General features: G+C 40.1%; 1 protein-coding gene across 7 annotated transcripts in view; it reads right to left on the bottom strand.

Annotated features, from left to right (window-relative positions):
* Drosha (drosha ribonuclease III) overlaps positions 1-18,727 on the bottom strand; it is a 125,490-nt gene that overhangs the window by 22,290 nt on the left and 84,473 nt on the right. For all 7 annotated transcript variants that reach the window (XM_063258028.1, XM_063258026.1, XM_063258024.1 and 4 more), the window contains 4 exons: positions 10,640-10,699; positions 9,273-9,372; positions 5,684-5,786; positions 3,768-3,838 (listed from right to left, as the gene is read on the bottom strand). In XM_063258028.1, the coding sequence (XP_063114098.1) occupies positions 3,768-3,838; positions 5,684-5,786; positions 9,273-9,372; positions 10,640-10,699 (334 nt within the window). The remainder of the gene's footprint in view (positions 1-3,767; positions 3,839-5,683; positions 5,787-9,272; positions 9,373-10,639; positions 10,700-18,727) is intronic.

Consider the following 18,727-nt stretch of genomic DNA (forward strand, 5'->3'; position numbering starts at 1 on the left):
AAGAAAATTTAGTATCACCTGTGACACACAGGGTGATCAAGTGAAATAAAAACCTAGTATTCTATATAACTTGCCTCCCAACAAAACAGTAGATCTTTGCAAATACGCTGTAGGGTTTAAAAGTCAAATTGTCCTTTTAAGGCATGTGAAACAGGTCAATAAGCTTTCTCTTGAACTCCCTGCATTATGAATTCTGTCTGCTGTCTCTGCCTGTCTCCGTGAGCGCAGGACAGGACCAGACGGCAGCCCGCCTCACTGTTCGCCGCCTCCTCCCCAGGCTCACCGCTTTACTCCCCGAGTCTGCAGTCCACTTCACTTCTGCTACAGCACTGATTTCTCATGTGAGTCTACAGCTCTGAATGCCTTACGTCACCTTTTACCTTGCACACACCATGACCAGATAATAACTGTTCACTTTTCACCTTAATCTAGAGAGTGTGGTGTTAGGAGAGCTGCAGGCTCAAGCTGGCACGCCCGGGTTTAATTCTGATCCATGAGGGCCATTTCCTCTCTAAGCCTCCATCTCCCCCAGTATAACCAAAGACAGTAATGGTCCCTACTTCAAAGTGTTCTTTGATGCCTCATAGAACAATGCTTTAGAAGCACTAAACTCAGCACTGGCTCACAAAAAAAATACTACTAATAACAATATATCATCATCAACCCCAATCTCCAACACTTAAGATTCACAGCGCCATTCTGAATCACCTTTCTCTTTGCTCCTTCATGGTTTCCACTCAAAGATACTATGACAAATAGTATGCCTTGAAGTACACAGACACAAAAAGGAAATTCTAGTGGATGGCATTTAAAGAGGAAGTAGAAAGAAAGGAGACAGAAACAACAGGTTTCCATCAAGTCACGGAAACTACTAACTGCTATGTAACATAGATTTGGCGGGCAGTAATCAAATATCAAATCTTTGAGCGAGGAAGGTCCTAGCCAAATCTGTGCGCTAAAAAGGAGGTAACACTTAGCATGAAATGTTGGCCAGAGAAGTGGGGAAAGGGAGCTGGTTAGACAGTCAGGCGAGAGATGAAGAGGACAAAGAGGAAACGAATAGATCTGTCAGGAGTAAAGGGACTCCAGTTGAGGACAGGATTTTGAAGCTGAATGGAAACAGTGAGAAAAAAGCTGAGAACACAAAGACCCTAAGAGCCTGGTTTAAATGATGAAAGAGAAACATGTTTTGGGGCTGAACGCGATGGCTTCAATACGAAACATGTTGAAATGAGGAGCTGGTGGTGTACCCCCGTGAACCTGCCCCGAGGCAATTTGAATAGATCTATTTTTGCAGTTTCTAGAGCTCCACAGAAAGGCCTGGGTCAGGGATACGAGGGACAGATGTATGAAAAGAAGAGGGAGATGAAGACAGGGAAAATTATAGAGCACCTCTCCATCATTCTAAGAGGGCCACCAGAGTAATCAGCATGAACTAGGAGAGCTGAACATCCCAGCTGAATCCTGAAGGATTACACAGAAAGCAGAACCAGCGGAAACTGTCTGGGGCCAAAAGAGTCCTAATTAGCTGAGGGAGGAAAGGCCTGCTGTCAACAAGGCTAGCAGGACAGTCACAAAACCAGCAGCACAGCGAGCAGGAATCAGTTCTTTCCTGCAAGCAGCTGTAAAATGCCTAGGGACCCTGTCCTTGAGTGACCCCTGCCAGCCGGCACCCACCGCCCTCTTACCCACTTTGCTGTGTCCTACCCCTGAGTAACAATGCCCGGGGGCACCCAGTGCCAACCTGTCCTCACAGCGGAACTGAATTCCAAATTAATCCCCTATTGCTCTTAATCCAGCCTCAGACGGGGCAACCAGGTAAGAGTTGTCAGAATCACTTAGCACCGGCCTCCCTCACCCTTGGGGAGCACCTCCTGGCCACATGGGGTCACTCAATCTGACTGTTGCCCTACAGCTTTGTTCCCAGCTGTCTCTACCTGATGATGCTTTTATTTTAGACAAATTTTACTTTCATTTTGATACTCAGTTTCACTAAATTGCTCAGGCTGACCTTGTGACCCTCCTGCCTCAGTCATGAGCATCTGAGAGTATAGGCAGCACCTTCATGATCCCATTATGTACACAAAAACAAAGCACAGGAGTTCATTAAGGTCTCTCACCAACCACAGCTAATAGATGCAAATCAATATGGAGATGTCTAAGGAGTTAAAATGTCCAAGTTTGTGTACTTGAAAGGGCTGACGGGAAAGGCACTGCATCACTGAGGCCTGCTCAGTTTCCCAAAGGACACACAAAAACAGTCTGAATCTCAGCTGCCCCATTTGTAAGGTAATGTTCAGGCTCTGCTTTTTTGTTCTGTCATTTATTCATTTCACTCTTTTAACAAATATTTATTAAGTGCTGCACATGCCAGCACCCCGCGAGGTACTGCAAATGTAAGATAAGCTTGCTAAGTAGCGGAGTGGGAGAGGAGCAGCTTAAAGAGAGAAAAGAATCTAAACACAAAGGGATGTAATTAAGAACACAAAGTGTGAAACTGCATGTAATTCAGGAAACAGGGCTGGGTGTGGGTCAGATGGAGCAAGGGGCTGGCGACAGGTGGGGTCGGTGGGAGAGAGTCTAAGGGGTGAGTGGAGGGCCAGGTAAGACTGCACGGAGGAAACAGCACAGTCTACTGAAACTGCCAACGACAGATAAAGGCCAGAATGACGATATTTTCGGATTTGAGGAAAAGTCTTAAAATACATGCCATCTGCCACAGATACAAATCAAGATGCCCACTTGTTTATATCTGTAGGACAAAAATGGGGGACATGGAACATCTGTAGATAATCTTCCCATCAGAAGGAAATTCACACATACAAAAACCATCAGGCCTCTAGAAAAACAAATTAAAAAAATCAGCTCCTCAGAAGCGCACATCATCCAGATCACATTTGTTAAAACTATTGATTCTTTAAAAAGAAAGAAAGAAAGAAAGAAAAACTACCCAAAGTAATGCAGTAATAACATCTGACAACCACTTAAGCTGAAGGTTTCACAAAAGCTTAAAACACTGGCTTCCTGCGTTCTTTATTACTCCGCCAGGGCTATTTCATTCAATTATGATGACATTTCAATTTGGAATACAGAGTTGCCTCTCCTTTTAAATGTTAAATTGACTTGTTTTGATACAAAAAGCATCCAGAATGCTCTGTTACATGTAAGATTAAAAAGGTATCTCTGAAAATATTAATAGCTTAATACTTTAGTAACAACAGAAACTGTTTTAGAATCTATCTTTTTTTCTTAAATTATAATTTCCATGGGGAAAAAAAAGCAATTCCACATTCTTTATTCATGGGCCTATCAGAAACTCCCTATGAAGTAACTTTCTAAAATAAATACACATTTCTCAGGCCTACATAATTTACACAAAAACAAATCATAAACAGAAAAGCCAAAAGGTTATAGCTTCTATTAAGCCTGTGTGGGGTAGGTACCCTGTGATTATAAGATATAAAATCATAATTAACTGAAAGAAATATCAGAAGCTAAGTCTTACTTTATTTGTATTCACATTTAATTTACCAGTGACCATCAGGAAAAATGGTTCAGGTAAAAGAACACTCGTGGTGGAAATGCCCACAGAGCTTTCCTGTCTGTGAGAAATGAACACGCTGCTTCTGAGGTACCTGACATGCACCCTCCACAGCACATTTGGGTATTTTGTTTCTCCTACATTCGCTTCCAGATTCAAAGGCTAATTGAAATAAAGTCTTTTGTAATGATATACAGCTGAAAAAAAAATGATTCACGATAAATACCGGATCATTAAAGAGTAAGCGTCCAAATAACTGCTTGGCCTCCTCCAAGGTTCCCTCCAAGTAAACAGCTCCTAGACAAAGGAGGAGAACAGCAAAAGCAAGGCTGTGTTAATATTCACAGACAATTATTTACCTCTATAAAAAGCAAAAAGGAAAGCCAAAAACCATTGGGGGGGAATAAAAATCAACACATTTAGAAACAACTATATTAAAGGTAACATTTTGTGTTATAAATGAGTTGAAATCCAAAATTCAATGCACTAAAATCTAAATCCACTGTGAACTATCATGAAGGGTACAAGTATAAATCTTAGTAAAGGAATGATCCACAAATATTTGACTATGCTAAAGAAAATATTACATTTTACTTTCTGTCTCTGTAGTTTATATTTCAGACCAAATATGTATCTAAGAAAAAGCCTGACAGTCATAACCAGTACACACTATGGTCACATTTTAATGTGGCTTTAAATAGCTTTGGAGTAAGATAGTCATATTTTCTTGAAATCAAATTTCTACATCTATCCTTAGAGAGGCTATTTTTCCATGTATGACGTTAAATCATTTAGTTACTAGGGCTTTCAATAATAGTTGTAGTAACAATAGTAGTAATAGCAGAAGCTGTTGTGGTTTGGGGACCACTTATTCATACTCTGGGAACTGTGCAAAGTATTTCCTCAATCACCTTTTGTGTGAGTGTGTGTGTGTGTGTGTGTGTGTGTACACTCTGGGGTAGAATCCAGGGTCTTGTATATGCTAGGCAAGTGCACTGCACAGCAAGCTAAGACCCCAGTTCCATTTCTACATTCTTATCTTCATTTTCATGGGACCTCTTGGGTGTTAAGAATAATTTATACAACTTAGGTTCATAGTAGGTGATTTGGGGGTGGCTTAATTAAGTGGAACTCCACTCTGTATTGGACTATGGAGGGCTGGATGCCACAATCGTTTCAATGACTCTATGAGGTACACGACACTATATCCACCTCGCAGAGAAACGAAAGATCAAATAGGTTTCATAACTTGCCAAAGACACAGATCTGATAATGGAACAGAGAAATGAATCATATCTTCTTGGCTCCGGAGCCATACTATCAAAATTATGTGTACAGAGCACAGTAATTTCATGTGATAAACTCTCTGAAAATAGATCTATTTGTGAAAACTAGACATAGTTGTAAAAGACAGATAATTATTAAACATTCTCTAGCTACTAACATCAGCATGAGACTATAATAGGAAGCTTTTATATTCATTTTCAAAGAGGGCAAAAAATGATAAGGAATATAAAAGTCTTTGAAAAATGTAATGTACTTAGTCATTTACCTAAAAAAGATCAAGAAATCTACTACAACACTTCATTGTAAAGCATACTTGCAATCACCAGCTAATTAATGCCTCATAACTTTTCTGTATCAACAGCTGACTATATTCTGGTTACAGACAAATAACACAGCCACCCGTGTAAAGAGCCCAAGATGTGAAGTGTCTATGTCAGTTTTGTATTAAGCAAATATACCGCAGTTATATAGAGTCAAGCCCTTGAAATTTTAAAAATGTTGTGCTTTCAAGATATTTAAATCAGAAAGTCTTGCAAATTAAATGTGATCAAAAATAAGACTGGGGACCTCTTTGGCAAGCTAGCTTCTGTTTGTTTTTATGTAGCCTCAAGTCCATCTGGAAAGCAGTCCATCTGCATATTAATTCACTTCAATTCAGGAAATAGTAAGCATCCACATGATATCAGTTACCAAGGATGTGAAAAACTGAAAGCATGATCCATGCTCTGGAGGTGCTAACAACCACGAGATGATCAAGGTTGTGCTCACATGCTTCGGGAACAAGTTTCCACATGAATTGTATGCGCTCTCCAAATTGATTTGACCAGCAAAAGCAAAGTTTTAAAGGCATATTACCTATCAATGCTTCAAAACAATTAGCCATTGCATGTCGGAGGTCTGATTCTCTACAAAGGTCAGGGCCATGAGCATACAGCATGAATCGATCCAGTTCAAGTTTCTAAAACATTCAAAAGGACAAAATGTAAGATTTTTCCAAAATCTTAACTATAATAACTCAGCATCTCCTAAGAGGGGGGATGACAATTACAAATCCACTGCCTTTATGTCAGTTTACTAAGAGTCTAACCTATCATTCTTAAGGAATTCTTTACATATGGTTCACTACCAACTAACTCCACTCTTGCCCAAACTTCAATACTTTAATTAAGGTTCATCACAGGTCAGATCTGATTTCTCCAAATTTAACTTTAGATCAAGTGCTGGCCCAGGGTAGGATAAGATTTCTACAAGACCATGAGTACCTAGGTTCACTCAATATGCTTCGGAAGACACAAAGCTAATCCGAAGTTCTGAGATTTTCTTCCTTGATTCTAGACTTATAGGATATTGATAATGTGTGTACTACACAAATTTTTAGAGGTAAACGGGGACTCTTAGAAGACTTCAATATAGCTTACACTTGAAAATTATTTTTAATTTGATGAAGACTTGAAGGGGACTTCTATTTTTGTAGTTGGGTCCCCTTTGTAGAGCTTCCACCCTCATTTTTCTGCAGGCTCAATGAGACCCTCTTAGCAGCACATTAAATTTCTCTCACAGGCTTTGAGAGTATCATTTGTCACGAACTGTATTTCTCTTTTCTTTTTTTTTTAAATTTGGTCTCAGAGAAGTTCAGACTCATATTTGTGACCCAGAATTCAATGATGGACTTATAAATACATAAGTATATACCAACTTTATCTTTGGTTACATCTTAGTCTTACCCATAATTTCCCTTTACTTTGATTTCTATAGCTACTTATTTCTTATACCAGTATACAGTTAAAAGATTAGTCATTTTAGAACAGGACAAAAGACGAAGTTTTTACAAAACACTTCTCATAAATAAACAATAAACCTGTTACCATGTAATTTAAGGCAGCAAGCTCTAAGCTGTATTAGAATTTGATATACTGAAATTTGCTCCATTAGAACACGACACATAATGTGGAAAAGGCACAAGTCAGTGAACAACCTAGAACAATATAAGCCTCATCAGTCTTCAGGTAAAAGACAGATTCTGTGATTCTCAGTGTGTATGCTAATGATCCATACCAATTTATTTTGGAAAACAAGACAGAGACAATAAAAGCAAGACATGTATGCTATTAGTACTCTATGTTGCTAGGAACCCTGAATATAAAATATACTCAAATTAGAGTTTTAACTACCACAAATGTAACAGCAACAAAAGCAAACACCTTTTTCAAAAATTGATCCCAAAGTGTAAGAGTTTATACTACAATATGTAAATTTTCATCTGTTTCATAACTTCACGGGGAAAATCCAATTGTTTGCTATCTCTGGAGCCCTGCTTGAGAGCAGATTTCAAACCGCATTTTGTCTTATAAACAACTATCCTGGAGTGCTGTGAATTTTCCAATTTCTCAGAGTCCCTAATCTATAATCCTTCTTTTTCCACACAAGCATTCGTGAAAATTTCAAAGAGAGTGAGGTCTAAGGATGTAGCTCAGTGTAGTGTGCGCTTAGTATACATGAGGTCCAGCACCAAAGGAGAAAACGACAGAATGATGTTCTAGTGTATGTACATTAAAATGCTCCCATCTAGAGAGCTAACTCACAGCTTTATTAGTCTCAGAGAGCTCAGTAATGCTCCAGCTCCCCACCTCCATTCTCAACATAAGGATCCTGGCCTAAGCAGCAGGGAGGACCACACCACCTTCTGCTGGTGCCAAATGCTATGCAAATGTTGAGACTTGGCCTGGTGGAGGGAGACCATAAAGTAAGTCTTGAAGGAAAAATATGCCGCTATCCTTCATTATTCACGGCTCTGTACTGTACACAATGTGTTACATAATTGCTTCTGTTTTTCTGCTGTGGCAATTTCCAACACTTTGTAAATATCTCTCCTACTGTCATTCCTATAAGTATCTGAAAAATAATTATGCAATTCTAGTATATTCTAAACTGAAAAAAAAGCAACAGGGGAGAGAGGGACAATCAACTTGTTAATACATACTTTCAATTTATGTGAACTATCAGGCATTTATGTGAACTATCAGGAAGCATTTTGACAATTAAATCAACCAAAGAGTAAAGCTTAAACAGAACTGTGGAATTTCATTCCCTGGCAGATTACTAGAACCAAGTTAGCTTATCGTGTTGCCTAGAATAAAGCATCCCTGATTACATTCTCAAATGCCACCAAAACAGGTTCAAAACCTACCACCATAACTATTATGATCATAGTGTTACACAAAATAAAACAATGCATTCTTATAAACACAAAAACCACAGACTAAACCAATTCTGGATAGAATTAGAGCATTGGCAAGAGCATATTAAGAAACCAGTCATAAAATTAGGATGAGTTTTATCTACTCTGGTCAGTCAAATTCCTACTTTTGTATCAAAATGCAAGGGAAAAAAAAAGAGAAATTATGGCAAAAGTTAAGGGCAGCTCATAAAAGCTTTCTACCAAATCCTCAATGTTTGGGGATTTAAGAACCACAGTTCTGCGCACTATTGCATAAACTCAAAGGCCTATAAAATGTAAGGATTTATCATAAAAACAGTCATAGCAACAATAAAAATAACTAGTTCCTGCATGCTTAGTAACATCTTATGTAATTAGTATGAACAAGTATCATACCAAGTACCTTAGAAACAGAATCTGGAAAACTCACAATCTCAATGAACTCTCATAACCAACCCATGTGGCAGAGGCTAATGCTATTTCCAAAAGAGCAGAAGCTTGGGAAAGAGAGTGAATTGTCTGTGGGCCATCCTGTCTATAGGAAAGGGTATCAGACTGGCATTCTGTAGGGTCAGCGAAAGTGCCCGTTCGTGCCCGTTCTCTTAGCTGTTACGATTTACTATAGGACATTACATGGAGATAAAAACATCAAATCAACCATGTAAGTAAAATCCCCATAGGAAACTGAATTAAGAAGAATTTCTGTCAGTTGCTCATGAGGTGAGCTGGACAGCAGAAACCCTCGATCTTAATTAAAGGGATTTGTGATTTGGGGTATTCTCGAAGATCTTATAAAGTCTCCTTGTGGATACAAATTACCTGAAGTATTTTGTGCAAAGCTGTAATTCTGCTTGTTTACATAAATTAATAACAAATGCAATACAAAAATATTACACAAAGGGAAACTACAAAATACTTCATTTCTTTTGCTTTGTTCCTATGTTCCTTTTCCCCAAATGTGTAACCCTATTCATGTACATCTGTCCAATTTTTCATCTATTTTCAAGTTACCTCACCATGGAGTTCATTAGCTGCTAGTGAAATTCACAGAGGTAACAGAACTAATAAGGCTGAATCCTTAAAAGCCAAATAAAATATATTTTCTGGTCTGTAAAATATTATACCTTTAATATATTCTAAAAAGTTACTCACTAAAATGCAGAATTATGTGTGGACTAAAGACAGAATGTCTGACTTAAGCACAAATGCTTCACGTGTTTGATATACCTTTGCTAGCATGGCAAGGTGCTGATTCTGGACTATCGCAGTCCGATACGTTGCCAATCCTCCTTCTTCCAGGCTAGGAAACAAATAGTACAAGTGGACACTGGAAAAAAAATAAAGACCACATAAATAAATGCGGATCATAAAAGTCTCCTTGACGCTCTGGGTCACAGGGCTAGGACTAGCACACAGCATCTGTGCACTGAGAACTGACCCACACTGAAGGGAATGCAAGTGAAATGGTAGGCACAGCGTATCTGCAAGTGCTAAAACCCAAGCAGAGCTATTCACTCCTATTTCTGCATTTATTTCTGTTAAAAGATTTCCCTGAGATCTGATGCCAACAAAAACCTGAACAGTCTGTCATGCTATTTATGTTTATTAAGAACAAACGTATCTGAAGCTCTGCTCTGGATCTGTAATCAAATGTTCTCCCTCAGGTTGGGTGGCTGGTGGCCTTGGAAGAGAATCCTAGAAGCACTGAGTGAGGGACGCAGAGCAGCATAGTCTTGGCAAAGACAGACAGGGACAGCACCAAGAGTGACATGCATGGATGGCCCTGCCAGAAGGACGAGCCTCAGGGAGCTGATCAGGAAAGTGTGGGAGCTGGGCACGAAGCCACATGGATACCAGGCCAGACCACAAAGGCCGCCGACCTCCCCTACAGCACACAGCATTTTATAAGGTATGCTGTCAATCACAGTGCTGAGCAAGCCCACTGCATCTTGGAGGATTAGGGAATAGCCCTTTCTCCTCCTCGTTAAATGACATAAAGAGAAGAAAACTAGCTCAAGATAGTTCCAAGAAAAGCATGTGTTACCTCCCTTTCAAAGAAAGATTATGTGAGCCTAGAAAAACAAAATGCATTTTCCTATCTCTATCTCCAAAGTGAGGACCCAAAACACATACAATCACACATGTATACACACACACAAACCCAATCTAGTCATTAAAACTACTTGTAAGCTTTACCCCTCTTAAGATCAGAAAGAGAAAAGGCTCAAAGACAAGTCCTGGAAGATGAAATGATATTTTAAAATATCATCCCTTTCTTTTCATATTGAATATACACTCTGAAGCATTTGACCAAGACCAGCTGATTTCCTGTGGCTGTAAGCAACGTTAACAGATGCTTGACAGGCCAGAGACACCCGCCTTTCTCCTTGAAATCCTGCTCATTACAGCAGCAGTCAGTGCAAGTTGTCAGGGCAAGAGCCCCAGACACGCGGCTTTTAAGCTCTGCTGCAGAGACAAAATACATGGCGTTTCAATGCCTTGTTTAGCTAATTACAAAGAAGGTAATGTACTAAGTATGTTACCTATGAAATGGAATTACTGGGGAATTGTTTAAAAAAAAAAAACCTACTCACCTGGTCAGGAACTCCACAACAGCATCACCTAGAAACTCCAACCGTTCATTGTGATTAATCCTAAAATGAGAATTCAAATGATCACTTAAAATAGAACATAACCTTTCCTTCCCTCTTTTTAAAAGAAAGGGGGAGGGGTTAGTTCTTTCCATAACCAAACACCTAACATGCTTTATTCTTCCTAATGAAGAGCATGACCACTACTGATGGGGGCAACCCGATGGGATTAGGGTCTCCCATCATACTCTGTGGTGCAGGCTTTGTAACCTAAGGCTTCCTTATCCCTGCAACCAGACCTTAAAACATCTGAAGAAGTTGCAGAGACAGTGCACTAACACTACTGTCAGGTGGCCCAGAGAAAGAGGACTGTATTCTGAGAGTCTAACTGACCACTGAAAAGTGACTTTTGCTATCAAGACAACTTCCTATCACCTTAATTCTAAATTGAAAGCAGAATCTAAAGTCCTTCAAAACAGGCCTAAATGAACACTACCATTTCATTCCCATGCTATGAGCAGGATTCTTACACCAAATTGCCTGGTAGTCCCTGAAAAAAGGCACCTCCTAAAACATTCAGTATCTCTGTTCAGGCCAGGCTCTCTGCTGTCTTAGAACTTTATACTCTCCACCCTCTATACACTGAATCATACTGCAAACCTACTCATCCAAGACCCTTTAGGAATGTTACTTTCTCTATGGAGCCCAGCCTGATGTTTCTCCTCATAATACTGTACTTTTCTCCTAGCATAGATCACACTGACTTAATTGTAAGAGAAAAGAGAAAGAAAGTCAGATCCCAAAGCAGTTAGCTTCACAAATCCAAGTATAAGGCCAAAACGACCAAGCAGACAGCCCATGAAAAAGTTCCTTCTGTCTCTCAGTACGTTCAAGGAAGTGGCCTCCTTGTAGTGCTAGCACACTTCTCTTACTGTCTCTAGTCAAGCACAGACAAGACAGGATCTAATTCAGCTCTGTAAAAGGCCAGTCTGGTGTTGCACAGAGAATAAGTGCAGGAAAGTGAAGCCCTGAGGAAGAGCTGCACATGAGCGTGGCTTGTGCAGGGAGGCTCTGGTGGAGAAGGAGGGATAGTTCTGGGATACATGCGGAGAGACTGATAGCAGGATCTGGAAGCTCAAAAGAAAGTAAGAATCTAGATTCAAGCTTTAGCAGCTGGATGAACAGTGGTGCCAGTTACTGTGAAAGAATGACCCAAAGTGGCGCAGGTCAGGGACATATCAGACATGCTGACAGGCCCACAGCAGAGACATACAGGATATCCCGTGAAGTACTGGGAATGCTAACTCCTCAAGCATGGGCCAAGTTGGGAGTGGTCAGCATTCTGAAAGGACTTCAGGTGAGAAACTAGATGCCATGATTTGGGAAGCAGATGCAGCTACTGAAAAGCCACTGAGGCAGGAGAGTGTCACAGGTCTCACACACGCAGAAGGAAGCTGCGAGAGAAGGACAGCCAGGAAGCCGGGAGGGAAGAGAGGCCATGTGTTATCCTCTGACCAAAGAAAGGAACACGTTTCAAGACAGAGGTGGCATGCCAGGCACGGTGGCACAATCTGTACCCCAGTACCTTGGAGGCTGAGGCAGGAGGAATGCTGAGAGTTTAAGGCCAGCCTGAACTGCATAGTGAAATCTTGTCTCAAAAAGACAAAAAGAAAAGAAAAGAGAAGAGAAGAGGTGACAGGCTGTACTCGATGTTGCTTGCACACATTCAAGTCAGAAGGGAACAGAGCACTGGATGGGTCACATGGAAGTTACTGAGCCCCTGGATGAGCCAGCGGCGGAGATAAACCCAACTCAGCCAAGAGGAGGCTGCGAAGTAATGAGTTGTCTGAGTTGAATATGGAAAGCACCTGAGTAGCTATTTCAGGGAGCTGCTAGAAAAGAAAAAAATGGGGCTGGGGTGTCAAAGAAAGGAGAAGGCACAAACGGTAGTGACAACACTGACGTGGTAAGAAGGGGCACAAAACCTAAGCAAAGAAGGCCCAGGTTGCAGCTGGCACTCCTGACCTCCAGGCTTCCCCGATATTATGACTTATGTCTGTACGTCCCCCAAAGCCTCTTGCACTCAAAGGTGGGCTTTTAAACGGTGACTGAACTATGGGGAGGCACAGCTGGCTGGCTGTCAGGTGGGGCCTGGTCGGAAGAGGCAGGGCGCGAGGGCAGGGCCGGAAGGGCTTCTCTCCCCTCCTGCTTCCTGTCTGACGTGCAGTGAGCAGTTCTCTTCCTGCCCTGGAGCCAGCCAGCCATGTAAGGACTGAAATGGGAGCCAACATAACCCTGCCCTCCTTAACCCGGTGTCAGTATTGTGTCACAGCAATAAAAAAAGCAACTTAAGACAGCTGAAAATCTGGTAACCCTTGTCTCCACCAAACTTCAACAGCTGACTATCATGTCATTTGCACCTTCATTCCCAAGGCTAAAATAAAAGGGCTATCACTAAGTTTACTGAAAAAAATTAGGTATTATATTTTATTGTTCTTTTTCATGTGTGCCAGTATAGCTTCCACATTTAAATTCTCCCTGTAGTTTTAGTACACGTAGAAAATTTAAAATACATGCATATTAAATGGCTCCCAACTACCAAATCATCTACTTGAGAACTGGAGTACAACTTTTAGAACATTTCAGTTATCTCATGGATAAATTTCTTTTTCCACTCTTCCATCTCTACAATCTTGAATTTTAAAAAGGAAAAAAAAAAGGTAATAGGAAAAAAGCTGGAAAGATAAACAACAAAGGGATTTAAACCTCATTTCGGTTCGCCTTTATATAAAAAAAGTTTTTTAGGAAAGCAATTAATAGACAACAATAGAAATGAAAACGAAGGTGAAAAAGTCAGACACTTTCAATTTATGGCTATGCTGAAGGGTTCATACTCATCAATTCATTTATTTTTTTAAAAAGGCAACGGGGCTGGGATTCAGCTCTGTGGTAGAGCACTCGTACAGAATGTTCAAGGCCCTGTGTTCAATCCCTGAAGCAAGCATACGCACACACACGCGCGCACACATACACACACACACACACACACACACACACGCAAATTAGTAGGCGCTGTCCTGTATTATACACCAAATTTTTCCCATTCTTACCAAATATACACCAGATTTTAAAGGACATCTCATTATTTATTGTTGCTATTCCACCAGCCAAGAGTAACTAAAAAGTTCCATGGTGAAATACGAAATGTTGTACTTTTTTTTTTTTAAGTATTTTAGAAATTACTCGTGCTAAGACTTTCCTTTCTGCTGAATACATCTGAACTCCAAAGGCAATCATCCTTAGAAAAGGCATCAAGGAGCAGAGAAGAGGTGGCACTATTTGACTATTTGACGGTAGGATCATGTACCCATACTTCTCTTGCTAAGAAACCTAGTACATCACTTTCCTAAGAAACTATAAAATACCAAGTAATATGTTTTCAAAAAGAGAGAAATTATTCTTTTTCTTGAGTCATTAAATCTAAAAACACAATTCTGGTGGCAGAGACAATTTTCCTCCTAACAGTTTAAAGGAAAATCTAGTTAATGTGAAAGCAAGAAACCTTGGCAAGAGGCTGGGGGCTGGGAGGGGGGACAAATCATATTTGGGTTGTCTTTTGCCTTATTAATGAATAAGAAGATATCTAGTCTAAGAGAAGGAGCTGCTTTAAGTCAATACTATTTTTTTAAGTCAATACTATTCTAAATGAAGTCATCCTGGCACAACGTTTGCCTTAATTTCTTTTATAAACATTCATGGAGACAAGAATTATGTCTAGCACATTAATGACCACAAAGTCAGGCTGTTATTCAATATGTTAAAACACAAGGTCACAGTTCTAAACAGGTTTATTTAATAGTGAGCCTGCCATTCATTAAATAATTTGCCCCATATCTAGCATATGTTTTTCAATATCACATTATGACTAAACTCCGGCAATAAGCCAAAAATCAAAATGGGGATTAAATTCCACTTTAATTTAATTTCACTTTAGTTATTATTATAACAAACAGTTCCCATCTCACTGGTCTATCAGGAGAAATGGACAGAATGAGGGGCTGGTTCTAACAGCACAGCAAATCTTTTGTTCCTTCTCCCACTTTCTATACTTTCTTTAACCATTCCCTTTACAAATGCTAGCAAACTCCAAGATGAGATGTTCACTGAGCAGTAAACACATCATTTGTTTTTGAGAAATGAATCAACAGAGACATTACAAATTCTAGATTAACTATATATTTATAGAACCAATTTTCTCTAAGGAATTCAATGTACTTGATGAAACAGAACAATCTCCCTGTGAAAGTTAAGGACTGAAGGTGCCCTTTACTACATGGGAAGCCTTCTTGGCATGGGCAAATCCAATGGTGACTGACGGAGTGACAGAACAGACAGGACTTCCTCACCTCTGAATTCAAGGCCCAAGCAATGACTTGTCAGACAGACAGTTACGGGGGGGGTCTTGGAAATTAGTTGAACCTTCTACCCAATTCAGGAAGTCCTTCTCATCACCTCTATTTGAGTATTTGCAAGAAAGAGAGGCCAAAGTCCCACAAGATCTCAGACTCACTGGACTGATGGATCTCATGTGAACCATTTCTGGGCTTTAACTTGAAGCATTATAACCAGTAAACCAACCCAGTGGGATTTATATATGCTCAGTGTATGTTATTATTGTATTTTTATGCAAAATACTATGTATAACTGACTAGAAATATATAGTTAACTCTCTGTATCCATGGTATATTCCCCTGTGAATTCTACCAGCTTCATTCATTCAAAATTAATTTTTTAAGTAAGCTGCATCTTTACTAACAGGAACATTTTTCTCATCATTATCCCTTAAAAAAATAGAACACAACAATCACTTACATGGCATTTATATTGTATTCAATATTACAATCCAAGGATGATTTAAAGGAGGATATGCAAAGCTGCATACAAATACCATACTATTACACATGGGTCACCACAGATACGAACAGTCCAGATGTGCCAGTCTCTCAGGCCAATAAATGTTCACACATTATGTCTTGAAATGGCCACAATCCAGAAGAAAAATAAAACAAACCAAGTTTGCCTTTATTTTTTCATTTTTCCATTACTGTTCTCTACTGGCTCCTCCTCCCAAAGCTAACACACTGAATGTCATCCAATACCTAATTCTTCAAAGCCCTTCTTGGTAACATTTCATCACATTTGCATGAGTTTAAAAAAAGCTGAGATTTATGTGGCTAACCAGTGATATGTTTAAAAATTATGAATACATATTTGCTTGAGATGATACCATCAAAAACCTAGTTACTTTGTAGCTTTTACAGGCAGGCAAGCTACCAAAAATTATTTATAAATTTCAAAACTTTGTCTTTTTATAAATCCCAGCTGACCCCAAAGCAGATTACACAAGACACTGACCAGTCACTTAGCTCTCTGCTGACCATTACCATTTGTTACATCACAGTTCCCCTATTTCCAATCTACCAATAAATAGCCTGGGATAAAAGCAATGTTGTGAATGGCACTCTTTCCTTTAACATTCATTTACTAAGTACTACTCTGTGAAAGGCATTATTTAAAAAAAAAAAAAAAAGCAGAGGGTAGGAGAGTAGGACCACAAACCTACAAAATCTTTCTAGTCCAATAAAGAAAATTAGCCCCTTCATGTGATTATAATACAGGACAAAGAGGAACATGTATCATTCAGCAAGCACCAGCTAGAGCTGGGCAGCAGGTCAGAAGGCTGCAAGGACACTGGAGGCAGAAGTACAATGACACTCGAACACGGAAAAGGGAGAGGGTGTGCCTCGTCACCAAGGGAGCATCAGCCCCGCTGGAAGCCAGAGAACCACAAGAGAAGAAAGATGCACCTGGAAAAATGGCCTGGGGTCAGCGCATGGGAGCGGGGAAGGCCAGGTGGGTGGTTCTGCGTGTATTCAGTAGACGAAAGCAGGGTACAGCTAAGAGGCAGGACTGAGGCACCAGAAATAGCAAGGTGCCTGACGGCAGAGGCAATCTGAAGGAGAACTGCCAGAATGGGTCACTCATGGCACTGTAGGACGGCGAAGAGGACTCGAGGGACTGGAAGAAGAAATTCAGTAGCAAGCCCTTCTCAGCCCTTCTCCCCGCCTCCCCTGCTCTCTGTCTTCCCACTTTTATCAGTGCCAAAAAGAGATCCCCGTGCAGACTACTACCTTGCACACTCTCATTGTTCTAGCTTGGGGAAAAGACCTAACTACTGACTCTTAGAATTTTAAAGATTTTGCTTCAAAGATAAACACTTCTAGGAGCAGAGACTACTGCATCCCATTTTATAACAGCAACTAAGAAACAGAGGGCAAATGGTTTAAAATCAACTCAATTATTCAAGTGAACAGTACAAAACTGACCTACAATCCCTAAACAACTGCCAGATCTATCTATTTCTAGCCTCTTGGCAGTTTTGTATGTTTGTTTTTGATCTTCACAGAAACACTTACAGAACTCCTTCTGTATTAAATTACTTATATTTCTAGCATTCTCACCCCATCCCAGGAAGTCAAGCCTCCTGGTAAGTGGAGGCTTTGTCTTCTTTGCTGCCTTGGATCCCCTAAAATATCTACAAAATGCCTCAACTTCAAAAGGTTCTGGATAAATGTGTGTTGAATTAAATCTGTAAGAGGCATGATTCTCCAGGCAAGTGCACAGCTGTGGAGTCCCGGCCAGTGGCAGTCTAACAGTATGTAGTAGACTCTGGTGATCAAGGTTAGGAGAATTTTTCTGAACAGACATCTGGGGTCAGTTCTGCATCAGCAGAAACAGCCTATTATGGTAAGAAGCTCTTGACACAAGCAGCAGAGGCCACAAGTCAAAAGACAAGAAAGACTATTTGTTCTCTGCCCATGCTATTGTTTTCAAGATGGTAAATTCAAAAATGACATAATTCCTTAGATATCATTCTTTTTGCCACAGTATGAAAGCCATCTCTCTTATTTCCTCTTGATGATTTTTTCTTTTTTGTCCTTGTTTTTTGATCTTTTGAGGTCTTGGGGATGAAACCCAGGGTTTTATAAATGCTGTGCAAGTGGTGCTTTTCCACTGAGTGACACTTTCCACTCTTAAGCCTAGTTCTTAAGCCATCTCTCTGACTGCAGATATAATTCAGTGGTACAGTGCTGCCTGGTATATGTGAAACCCTGAGTGTGATGCCTAGAAACACACACACACACACATTTTTTAACATATACACAAAAAACTTAAGCATGGAGTTTGAACAATATTACCAAATGATGTAATTTACTGTCAGATAAGGTGATACACACCTTTAATCCAAACACTCTGGGATGCTAACAGGAGGATCACAAATTTGAGCCTGACCCTACCTCAAATCAAAATAAATAAGTAAATAGGGCAGGGAGGTAGCTCTGTAAAAAACCCAGGGTTTAGTCCCCAGTACACACACCCACACACACACAGATGTAGTCCATATACCAACAGCTGTGGAAGGGTTGGACGAGACAGTGATGATTTAAACCCACATTTTTACCACTGAAAGGAAAGTGTCTATGGTGTGTATAATCTTGTTGGAGGACTACGCAGTACTGCTCTTACTACAATACAGAATCGGACACCTAGACACTGTAATACAGCACTGTAAAATGAAGCTACAGGTACAGTGTTCCCAAGGATGTGACTAAGGGCTCTTTTACATAAATTGGTTCTTCTCTGAGCTTAGACTCTCACAGAGCATCATGGGGAAGTACATATTCAACTTCAAACCAGAATTTTAAAACTCTGGTCTGCTTTTCTTTTTACCTCTTAATTAGAGAAAAAAGATGGTTTGGTTTATTACCATAAGGAGAGCAATTCGAGGCAGGTCAATTTAAAAAGAAAGTGGAATACAAATTGGGCATCTCTAATCCAAAAAATCCCAAAACTGTAACGCTCCAAAATCTGAAGATTTTCAAGCACTGCAACACTGGTCAGAAAGTTTCAGATTCTGGGGGCTGGAGGTTTAGCTCAGCGGCATAAGCACCTGCCTTGGAAGCAGGCAGTCGTGAGTTCGATCCCCGGTACCGATAAAAAAAACGAAAAAGCCAAAAAAAAAAAATTAAA

This window comes from Cavia porcellus, unplaced genomic scaffold (assembly GCF_034190915.1).
Source record: "Cavia porcellus strain 051 isolate PalLab524CR breed Dunkin Hartley unplaced genomic scaffold, mCavPor4.1 scaffold_11, whole genome shotgun sequence".
In the NCBI taxonomy this organism is placed as follows: Eukaryota; Metazoa; Chordata; class Mammalia; order Rodentia; family Caviidae; genus Cavia; species Cavia porcellus.